The 12,209-nt window shown below is 43.8% G+C and overlaps 1 protein-coding gene across 1 annotated transcript; it reads right to left on the bottom strand.

The window, feature by feature from the left end:
- Window positions 1-425: 425 nt before the first annotated feature.
- LOC123419166 (momilactone A synthase-like) lies at window positions 426-1,649 on the bottom strand. The gene is made up of 2 exons (XM_045107138.1): window positions 1,446-1,649; window positions 426-1,353 (listed from the first exon to the last, which is right to left on the bottom strand). The coding sequence occupies exons 1-2, from the start codon at window positions 1,646-1,648 to the stop codon at window positions 465-467; spliced, it is 1,092 nt and encodes a 363-aa protein (XP_044963073.1). The 5' UTR covers window position 1,649; the 3' UTR covers window positions 426-464.
- Between the last annotated feature and the right edge of the window lie 10,560 nt (window positions 1,650-12,209).

Here is a 12,209-nt window from a genome sequence, read left to right as displayed (position 1 = left end):
CCACCAAATAAACCGACAAAACAGTTAATACGGTTCGGTTCGGTTTGGTTTTTCGGTTTTCTGTTTTATGCCCACCCCTACAAAGAAGGTGGAAGGGGAGAGCATCTTCTCGGGAATCTCGGCCAGTCAGAGAAGAGAGAAGATGCAGCAGGGGAGGAGGAAGAGCCGCCCCCGCGTCGCCGGCGGGCCCTCCCCGCCGTCGCGCCGGGGCGGGGGCAGCGTCGGACGGAGGCTCCGGCTGCCGGTGCAGCTGCTGCAGGTGCCGCGGACGCGGAGGCGGACCCAGGAGGGGAAGGGGGCTCTCACGCGCTCCGCCTGCGAGCCGGTGCTCTGGTGGACGTTGACGACGCGGTCGTCGTAGTAGCCGTGGACGACGACCTTAGGAGCCACATCTTTCCGCTGCGGCTGGCGAAGCGGAGCGCGAATACAACGCGAATTAATTTATTTCAAGTGCTTGCTTCGTTTTACAGCGCTGGCGCCGACGGCATGTTGGGCGCCTTCCCCACGGAGAACCTGCTGTCGACGACGAGGTTGTGCCCGTTGACGTACTTGGCCTCGTCGGACGCCAGGTACAGCGCCACCCTCGCGATATCGTCCGGCTCTAGCACGGCGCCCTCCATCTCGTTGATGTCCCCCTCCACGATCCGGCGGTGCTCCTCGGCGCTGGCCTTCAGGTACCACTGCTCCAGGATACGCATCACCAGCGGCGTCGGGATGTAGTTGGGCGAGATGGCGTTGACGCGCACCCCGGAGCGCGCCATCTCCCCGGCCACGGCGCGCACGACCCCCAACGCCGCCGCCTTTGACACGCTGTACGGGTGCGGCGTCACGCTGCCCAGCACGCCGGCGACACTGGCCATGCAGATGATGCTGCCGCTGCGGCGTGGCGCCATGACGCGGGCCGCGTGCTTCACCCCGGCCAGCACGCCCCGGGCGTTGATGGCCATGACGGCGTCGAAGTCCGCGAGGTCGAGGGCGCTCAGCCGGGGACGCGCCAGGGAGCCCACGATGCCGACGTTGTTGAGCATGATGTCCAGCTTGCCGTGGCGGGCCACGACGAGGTCCACCGCCGCGACTACCTGCGCCTCGTCGGTCACGTCGCAGCACGCATAGCATGCCGCGTTCGGGCCAAGCTCGGCCGCCGCGGCGCGGCCCAGGTCATCCTGGACGTCGGCGAGGACGACCTTGGCGCCGTTCCTGACAAACTCGGCCGCCATCGCCTTGCCGATGCCGCTGGCCCCGCCGGTGATCACGGCCACCTTGCCAGCCAACCTCTGGGAGCTCGAGGCCGTGGAGTAGCCGCAGTGGCCGACGAAGCGGAAGCCAGCCACCGCTGCCCGGCGGCTCTCCCCACTGCAACACACACCAAGATTAGCACACACATGCAGGGCGTAGGTAGATTTGATTGATGTGATGTCCTCTTCCGAATCCAACTGCAACGTTACCTGACGACGACCTGCATCGCTCGGATCATCTCTGTGGATCTTGGCGGCGTGTAAAGAGCGAAGTCAAGTGTGACTTGCGAGGCGAGGGAGACGACAGAGCACCTTCCGACATTTATCAACACGACGGCCAGCCACGTACGCGGTGCTCGCCCTGGATCACTGCATTGAGCCATGTGGGCTGTGACGTAGCAGGTTGCAATCATGCGGACAAACGACCTTGCCAACCCCTACGGCAGCCCTACCCTGGACTCTTTCACCGATTAGGAACTCGGTGAATGCGCCGGGAAGATGCCGTCAGTTCAGCCGCGCATGCTTTCCATCCGTTGGTGTATCGTGCATCTATACTACTATTAATAAAGGAGCAAACAAAAACTTTTCTAACTGCATACAGATATTAGACCAAAAAAAGCAAACAACAATCAGCATCACACAATTAGTCCACAAATCTCTCCCTAATAATATAAAGCACATATGGTTTTTGTCGTCCGTCGTGACTTTTTTGTGAAAAAGTCCCTCCGTTTTCGAGCATTCAACCCACAGTCTCAGAATAAGTGGACCTGGAAAAACGATTCGATTTTACAAATCACTGAAAGCATATACTGCACTCCTCCATTCATATGCTCGATCAAAGATGATAGACAAAGCCGCTCAAAAAAAAAAATGATAGACAAAGCCGATAGGCTGTTTCAGAGAATGAAGGATGCAGACCTACCTATTGATGTTCTGGTCTACAGCAAAATGATTACCCTATATATTTCTGTCGAAGAGCTTGATAAGGTTCCAACTCTTGCTAAGGAATTGAAGAGGCAAAACGTTTCTCCACACCTATTCACATACAACCTCCGGATCAGCGCGTCGATTGCATCCATGAATGTTGAGGCGTTTAAAGGAATTCTCGACGAGATATCAAAAGATCCAAACTCCAACGAAGGGTGGATGCTGTACAGAAACCTTGCCAGCATTTACGTCGATGCCAGCCAGCTTGTTAGCTCGAGGAATTCGCTGGTGGAAGCCGAGGCGAAGATTAGCCAGAGGGAGTGGATAACCTACGACTCCTCGTCATCTTGCACGCCGGTCTCGGCAACCTGGACAGGGTGAAGGACATATGAAAATCGATGTAGATGACCGCCCAGAGGATGACTATTGCATTTTTTTTTCTTCCGATGCAACGCACGGGCTCTTTTACTAGTACAACTAATGTGTACCTCCGCTCCAATTGGGCAGTCCAATTCATGTTTTTCCTCCCCGTCGTTTTTGCAAGGTTCTAGAACCTTCCTTAAATATTTATTTTATTTATTTGTATTCTTAAATTTATGTCTCCTTTTTTGTTTGCCTTTTAAAATCTGTAACCTTTTTCAAACTTGTGAACTTTTTTGAATTGTTGAACCTTTCAAGATCACCAAGAATTTTAAAATTTTGAGATCTTATTTTAATGTCACGAATAATGTTTCATAATCATGAACCTTTTTCAAATCATAAAAACTGATTATAAAATACGCAGATATTTTATAAATCATGGTCAATTTCAGAACTTTTAACAATTTTCATTTAGTGAAGATTTTTTTAAATATGGGAAGTTTTAAAAATCCATGAACATTTCTTGGAATTCGGAAAACATTTCTAATTTATGATTTACTAATAAATTTTGGAACAACTATTAAATTAATGAACATGGATGGGATATTTTTTTAAACATTCTAAATTTGTGAACATTTTCTGAAATTCGGAACCATTCAAATTATGGAGCATTTTTCAAATTTATGAGATTTTAGAAACTCTAAATTTTCCAATATTATTCAAAGACTACCTTTTGTAACTCGTAATTTTTAAAATTTGATGAATATTTTTAAAAATTTCGAGCATTTCATGTACATATTTCAATTTTTTTTCTTCAAAATTTAGAACATTCTTGGAAATTCCAAACCTTTTTTACTTAATTTGGTCGTGAACATTCTTTCAGAAGAAAAAAAAAATCAGGGGCGCCTTTCCCGCACATGGGACCGCATAAAAAGCGCATGCGAGAGAGGGGTTGTGGCCTGGTGGGTGGGCTGTGCTCAATTTTATCCCAGTCATTTGTTTGTCACTGCCATGTTGGCTTAATATGACTTACATGTGAGCACGAATGTTGCTAAAAAAAACACGGAACCGCTATAAGGATATTTCAAATACCATATACTCTAAAAATATTTACGAGAAAAATCACAAATGTATTAATGTATTAATGTGAGTATCACAAATGAATGTAGAAAATACCCGACTTCTTGTTTTCCTTATTTTCTCACACGTATGGGATCGGGTGTAAACATATATATTTAGGGCATAGTGTATGGGTAAAAACAACTTAGGTTACAAACGTGGTTTCAATTTAGCGAGCAATATACATAATTTTGAACAACAAATATATTAAACTTAGCATATATGACATTTTTAGTAATATTTGACTGAATTATTGTCTATTTAATTATGAGATGTAAATTCTAAAAAATAATGACGTATCTAATTTAATAAAAAAGTATATATTTTCAATTAAATATTTAATTTAACGAAATAAAATGATTATGAAACTTTCGCACTATGTATCTAAACATATAATGCTTGACAAATATAGATACTCTTAATATATAAATGTGACTAATGATATTTGATATACACATAGTTGGCATAGTCTCGTTCATTATGAAAACGTGAAAATGTTGAGACATCCACATGCTGAAATTTATATAGGTTAAAAACTTAACATCATGGATATTTAGTATGTATAACACAAGATGATGGATATAGGTTAAAAACTTAACATCATGTTTAGTATGTTAAAAATTTATGTGTCCCTAGCAAGTCTCTAGTTGGCTAGCTCGTTGATCAATAGATGATCATGGTTTGTTGATCATGGACATTGGATGTCATTGATAACGGGATCACATCATTGGGAGAATGATGTGATGGACAAGACCCAATCCTAAGCATAACACAAGATCGTGTTGTTCGTATGATAAAGCTTTTCTAATGTTAAGTATCTTTTCCTTCGACCGTGAGATTGTGCAACTCCCGGATACTGTAGGAGTGCTTTGGGTGTATCAAACGTCACAACGTAACTGAGTGACTATAAAGGTGCACTACGGGTATCTTCAAAAGTATCTGTTGGGTTGGTACGAATCGAGATCGGGATTTGTCACTCCGTGTGACGGAGAAGTATCTCTGGCCCACTTGGTAGAACAACATCATAACGAGCTCAATGTGATAAAGGAGTTATTCACGGGATGATGTGCTACAGAACGAGTAAAGAGACTTGCCGATAACGAGATTGAACAAGGTATAGGGATACCGACGATCGAATCTCGGGCAAGTTCTATACCGATAGACAAAGGGAATTGTATACGGGATTGATTGAATCCTTGACATCGTGGTTCATCCGATGAGATCATCGTGGAACATGTGGGAACCACCATGGGTATCCAGACCCCGCTGATGGTTATTGTCTGGAGAGGTGTCTCGGTCATGTCTGCATGCCTCCCGAACCCGTTGGGTCTACACACTTAAGGTTTGATGACGCTAGGGTTATAGGGAATTGTTGTACGAGGTTACCGAAGGTTATTCGGAGTCCCGGATGAGATCCCAGACGTCAAGAGGAGCTCTGGAATGGTCCGGAGGTAACAATTGATATATATGATGGATGGGTTTGGACGCCGAAATGTTCCAGGCACCACCGGCGATGTGTCGGGACCACCGGAAGGGTTCCGGGGGCCCACCGGGAGGGCCCACCAGCTCCGGGAGGTTACATGGGCCAAGTGTGGGAGGGAACCAGCCCCAGGTGGGCTGGTGCGCCCCCCACACTCAGACCAAGGCACACTAGAGAGGGAAGGAGGGGGAACCCTAGGCGCTGGTGGGCCTAAGGCCCACCTAGGGGTGCGCCACCCCCTCTCCTCCCCTGGCCTCCGCCCTGCACCTCCCATCTAGGGCTGCCGCACCCTTTGGGGGTGGGAACCCTAAAGGGTGCGCCCCTCCCCTTCCCCCTATATACAGTGAGGCTTTTGGCTGTTTTGAGAACACACAATTCTTTCTCTCTCGGCGCAGCCGTGCTTCTTGCTACGTTGACGTAAATCCTTCTGTTGCCTCTTGAGCTTGCGTCGGTTTTTCCCTTGAAGAGGAAAGGGTGGTGCAGCACAGGAGCAGTAAGTATTTCCCTCAGTTTGAGAACCAAGGTATCAATCCAGTAGGAGAATCGCGCCAAGTCCATAGTACCCGCGCAAATACAAAAGAGCTTGCACCCAACGCTATAAAGTGGTTGTCAATCCCTTCAAGATTGATTGCAAAGTTAGATCTGAAGACGGAAAGTGCAACGAAGTAAAATTGTAAGGCTGAAAATATGGTGTGAAGTATACCCGGTGGCCATAGTGTTCACTAGAGGCTTCTCTCAAAATAGCAAATAATACAGTGGGTGAAAAAATTACTGTCGAGCAATTGATAGAACCGTGCAAAGTCATGACGATATCTAACACAATGATTATACATATAGGCATCACGTCCGAAACAAGTAGACCGATACTTTCTGCATCTACTACTATTACTCCACACATCGACCGCTATCCAGCATGCATCTAGTGTATTGAGTTCATGACGAACAGAGTAACGCTTTAAGCAAGATAACATGATGTAGAGGGATAAACTCAAACCAATGATGAAAACCCCATATTTTTACCCTTGATGGCAACAACATGATGCGTGCCTCGCTACCCCTTCTGACACTTGGTGAGATCACCGCACGGTATGAACCCAAAACCAAGCACTTCTCCCATTGCAAGAATCATATATCAAGTTGGCCAAACAAAATCCACAACTCGAAGAGAATTACAAGGATATGAAATCATGCATAAGAGAGATCAAAAGAAACTCAAATAAGATTCATAGATAATCTGATCATAAACCCACAATTCATCGGATCTCGACAAACACACCACAAAGGAAGATTACATCGGATAGATCTCCATGAAGATCATGGAGAACTTTGTATTGAACATCCAAGAGAGAGAAGAAGCCATCTAGCTACTAGCTATGGACCCGAAGGTCTATGGTGAACTACTCACGCATCATCGGAGAGGTCATGGTGTTGATGAAGAAGCCCTCCGTATCCGAATCCCACCTCCGACAGGGCACCAGAACGTGCCCCAGATGGGATCTTGCGGAGACAGAAGCTTGCGGCGGCGGAAAAGTATTTTTTTGGATCTCCTCTTTAGTTTTGGAATTTTTCTGAATTTATAGGTGCAAGAGGAAGTGCAGACGAGCCACAGGGGGCCCACAAGCCTGCTAGGCGCGCCCCTGGCTGCGCCTAGGGGGCTTGTGGGTTCCTCTGCTGGCCCCTGCCTTGGTTCTCAAGTCTGGTGCATATCTTCTGTTCAGGAAAAAAATCTTTTCGGAAGTTTTATTCCTCCACTGAAAAGGGTCAAAAACACGAAAAAAACTGGAACTGGCACTTGGCACTGAGTTAATAAGTTATTCCCCAAAAAGATATAAAAGGTATACAAAACATCCAAAGTTTGACAAGATAATAGCATGGAACAATAAAAAATTATAGATACCTTGGAGACGTATCAAGCATCCCCAAGCTTAACTCCTGCTCGTCCTCGAGTAGGGAAGTGATAAAGACTGAATTTTTGATGTGCAATGCTACCTAACATAGTTGTCCTTTGTAACTTCTTTCATGTGACATGAATGTTCAGATCCTAAGATTCAAAACAATAGTTTGCTATTGACATGAAAACAATAATACTTCAAGCAAACTAGCAAGGTAATCATGAACTTTTGAAATAACAAGGCCAAAGAAAGTTATCCCTACAAAATCATATAGTCTGGCTATGCTCCATCATCCCCACACAACTAATTTAAATCATGCACAACCCTGGTATTGGCCAAGTAATTGTTTTCGCACTCTTACTTTCTCAAACCTTTTTCAACTATCACGCAATACATGAGCGTGAGCCATGGATATATCACTATAGGTGGAATAGAGTGTGGTGGTAGTTGCGAGACAAAAAGGAGGAGATGGTCACATTGACTCGGCGTATTAAAGGGCTATGGATATGTCCATTAATATATATCAATGTGAATGAGTAGGGATTGCCATACAAAGGATGCACTAGAGCTATAAGTATGTGAAAGCTCAAAAGGAGAACTAGTGGGTGTGCATCCAACTTGCTTGCTCACGAAGACCTAGGGCAATTTGAGGAACCCCATCCTTGGAATATACAAGTCAAGTTATATAATGAAAATTCCCACTAGCATATAGTGGTGACAAAACAAGAGGCTCTCAATCATGAAGAACATGGTGCTATTATGAAGCACAAGTGTGGAAGAAGATAGTAGCATTGTCCCTTCTCTCTTTTTTTATTTGGGCTCTTTGGCCTCTCTTTTTTCTCTCTTCTCCTTTTTTTTATTTTGGATCTTTGGCCTATTTTTTTTATTTCCTCACATGGGACAATGCTCTAATAATGACGATCATCACACTTTTATTTACTCACAGCTCAAAGCTTAGAACGATGATGACACTATAAGGAATGCCTCCGGTAGTGTACCGGGATATGATCATGCAATGACAATATGAGAGTGACGGCACAAGTCATCAGACGGAAGAGTGGGAGTTGCATGGCAATATATCTCAGAATGGCTATGAAAATGCCATAGTAGGTAGGTATGGTGGCTGTTTTGAGGAAGGCATATGGTGGGTTTGTGCACCGGCGAAAATTGCGCGGTACTAGAGAGGCTAGCAATGGCGGAAGCTGAAAGTGCATCTATACCATGGACTCACATTACTCATGAAGAACTCACATACTTGTTGCAAAAGTTTTTATTAGTAATCGAAACAAAGTGCTAAACACATACTCCTAGGGGAAGGGTTGGTAGGTGTTAACCATCGCGCGATCCCGACCGCAACACAAAGGATGACACTCAATAGATCAATTATGCTCCGACTTCCTAACATAGCGGTTCACCATACGTGCATGTTACGGGAATCACTAACTTGAACACAAGTATTTCTAGATTCACAACACCCTACTAACATAACTCTTAATATTACCAAATCCACGTCTCAAAACTAATTGAGAGGAATCAGACTTCTCTTTCTACTCAATGCACATGAAGATGGAAGGCTTTTTTGTATCCTCTTTGGGTACCTATCACCTTTGGGACTACTTTCATAGAACAAACCAATTACCAAGTCACGCACCGCCGTGCTCTAAAAGATCTAAGTGAAGCACACAGAGCAAAATTATCTAGCTCAAAAGATATAAGTGAAGCACGATGAGCATTCTAGCAAATTCACGATGAGTGCATGTCTCTCTCAAAAGGTGTGCAGCAAGGATGATTGTGACACAACAAAAATAAAATACTCCTACGATACAAGACGCTCCAAGCAAAACACATATCATGTGGTGAATAAAAATATAGCTTCAAGTAATGTTACCGATGGATTGAAGACGAAAGAGGGGATGCCTTCCCGAGGCATCCCCAAGCTTAGGCTTTTTGGTTTCCTTCAATTTGGCTTGGGATGCCTTGGGAATCCCCAAGCTTGAGCTCTTTCCACTCTTTATCAATTTTTCCATGAGAACATCACCCAAAACTTGAAAACTTCACAACACAAAAATTAAACAGAAACTCGTGATATCATTAGCACAAGAAAACAAACTACCGCCTCTTTAGGTACTGTAGCAAACTTGATTTCTATTCATATTGGTGTTATATTACTGTATTCTCACTTTTCCATGGCTAGTGCCCCCCAATACTATCCATAGTTTCATCAAAACAAGCAACCAACTCAACAAAAACCAGAATCTGTCAGAAACAGACCAGTCTGTAGCAATTTGTATACTTCGTATACTTCTGGTACCTCAACAATTCTGACAAATTACGACTGCCTGGGCAAAAGGCATATCAACCAGCAGCAAAAAGAATCAACTCAAAATCTCTTTATGAATAAAAATTAAAAATAATCTCGTGAGCGAAAAGTTTCTGTCTTTTTCCAGCAGGATCAAACAACTATCACCAAGACTAGTCATAAAGGTTTTGCTTGGCTCAAACACAAAAAGAAACACAAAAGCCACAATCATAACAGAATTATGATGGTGTGGACGCAACAAAACAGAAAGAAAAAGATAAATTCATTGGGTTGCCTCCCAACAAGCGCTATTGTTTAACGCCCTTAGCTAGGCATAAGGTGATAGAATCACGTATCGTCATCTTTGGTGCTCAAACCATAAGTAGCCCTCATCATAGATTCATAAGTCAATCTTATTTTATTTCTTGGAAAATGTTCCATGCCATTCTTTAAAGGAAATTGAAATCTAATATTCCCTTCCTTCATATCGATGATAGCAGCGATAGTCCTTAGGAAAGGTCTACCAAGAATGATAGGGCATGTAGGATTGCAACCAACGTCAAGCACAATGAAATCGACGGGTACATAGTTCCTATTTGCAATAATAAGAACATCATTGATCCTTCCCATGGGTTTCTTGACAGTAGAATCCGCAAGATGCAAATTAAGAGAACACTCCTCAATCTCATTAAAACCCAGAACATCACATAAAGACTTTGGAATCGCGGAAACACCAGCACCCAAATCAGACAAAGCATTGCATTCATAGTATTTGATTTTGATTTTGATAGTAGGTTCCCACTCATCATGAAGCTTTCTAGGGATAGAAACTTCTAATTCAAGTTTCTCTTCAAGAGATTTTATCATAGCATCGACGATATGATCGGTAAAGGCCTTGTTTTGGCTATAAGCGTGTGGGGAGTTTAGCATGGATTGCATCAAGGAAATGCATTCAATCAAGGAGCAACTATCATAATTGAATTCCTTGAAATCCAAAGTAGTAGTTTCATTACTACTCAAGGTTTTAATATCTTCTACTCCACTTTCAATGCTTTTAGCATCAAGATAGATGGACTCCGAGTCATTGGGGCGTTTTCCAACCAAAGTGGATTCATATCCAGCCCCATTATCATTAGGTTTGACACAACAAAACAAAGATTCAATGGGAGTCACACCAAGCACTTTAAGATATTCGTGATTCTCATCACAAATTTTAGGTTAGCAGCCATTTTATTGACTAAAGTAGCCTGCTTATCAGAAATCTGGCCTACCAATTTTTCAAGATGAGCAAACTGAGAATCTAGCGCAAGGAATTCTTTGGCCATATCATCAACTTCTTTATTCATAAAAGCCAAAAAAGAATTTTGCTCCTTCAATTCCCTACGAAAGTAACTGTTGTAATCAAACTGTGTAGACATGAAGCCTTTAACACTAGTTTCAATCTCTTCCAACCTCGCATAGTAAGCATCAAAATCCCTTGGTTGGGCCATACAGGTCTTAGCAGGCAGACAAGCGGACAATAAGCAAGCGAGAGAAAAGGGCAAACGAAAAAGGAAAATATTTTTGTAAATTTTTGTTTTTCAGAAGTGGGGGAGAGGAAAACGAGAGGCAAAAAAGTAAATGCAAGAGATCAGTTTGCGACACTTACTTGGATGAGTTCTTGACTTGATCCTCCCCGGCAACGGTGCCAGAAATTCTTCTGCTACGGCGACAGAAATCCTTCTGTTGCCTCTTGAGCTTGCGTCGGTTTTTCCCTTGAAGAGGAAAGGGTGGTGCAGCACAGGAGCAGTAAGTATTTCCCTCAGTTTGCGAACCAAGGTATCAATCCAGTAGGATAATCGCGCCAAGTCCAGAGTACCTGCGCAAACACAAAAGAGATTGCACCCAACACTATAAAGGGGTTGTCAATCCCTTCAAGATTGATTGCAAAGTGAGATCTGAAGGCGGAAAGTGCAATGAAGTAAAATTGTAAGGCTGAAAATATGGTGTGAAGTAGACCCGGGCCCCATAGTGTTCACTAGAGGCTTCTCTCAAAATAGCAAATAATACGACGGGTGAAAAAATTATTGTCGAGCAATTGATAGAACCACGCAAAGTCATGACGATATCTAAGGCAATGATTATACATATATGCATCACGTCTGAGACAAGTAGACCGATACTTTCTGCATCTACTACTATAACTCCACACATCGACCGCTATCCAGCATGCATCTAGTGTAGTGAGTTCATGTAGAACAGAGTAACGCTTTAAGCAAGATGACATGATGTAGAGGGATAAACTCAAACCAATGATGAAAACCCCATCTTTTTACCCTTGATAACAACAACACGATGCGTGCCTCGCTACCCCTTCTGTCACTGGGTGAGGTCACCGCACGGTATGAACCCAAAACCAAGCACTTCTCCCATTGCAAGAATCATAGATCAAGTTGGCCAAACAAAACCCACAACTCGAAGAGAATTACAAGGATATGAAATCATGCATAAGAGAGATCAGAAGAAACTCAAATAAGATTCATAGATAATCTGATCATAAATCCACAATTCATTGGATCTCGACAAACACACCGCAAAGGAAGATTACATCAGATAGATCTCCATGAAGATCATGGAGAACTTTGTATTGAAGATCCAAGAGAGAGAAGAAGCCATCTAACTACTAGCTATGGACCCGAAGGTCTATGGTGAACTACTCACGCATCATCGGAGATGTCATGGTGTTGATGAAGAAGCCCTCCGTATCCGAATCCCCCCTCTGGCAGGGCACCAGAACATGCCCCAGATGGGATCTTGCGGAGACAGAAGCTTGTAGCAGCGGAAAAGTATTTTTGTGGATTTCCTCTTCAGTTTTGGAATTTTTTTGAATTTATAGGCGAAAGAGGTAGGGCAGACGA

The sequence above is a fragment of the Hordeum vulgare genome, chromosome 1H (assembly GCF_904849725.1).
Source record: "Hordeum vulgare subsp. vulgare chromosome 1H, MorexV3_pseudomolecules_assembly, whole genome shotgun sequence".
Classification (NCBI taxonomy): Eukaryota; Viridiplantae; Streptophyta; class Magnoliopsida; order Poales; family Poaceae; genus Hordeum; species Hordeum vulgare.
This window is presented reverse-complemented; position numbering and strand designations above follow the sequence as displayed.

Coding starts and splice junctions, on each gene's coding strand:
- LOC123419166 (XM_045107138.1), bottom strand. CDS start 1,648: ATGATTGCAACCTGCTACGTCACAGCCCACATGGCTCAATGCAGTGAT. Junction 1,354..1,445: donor GCGATGCAGGTCGTCGTCAG/GTAACGTTGCAG, acceptor TGTGTGTTGCAG/TGGGGAGAGCCGCCGGGCAG.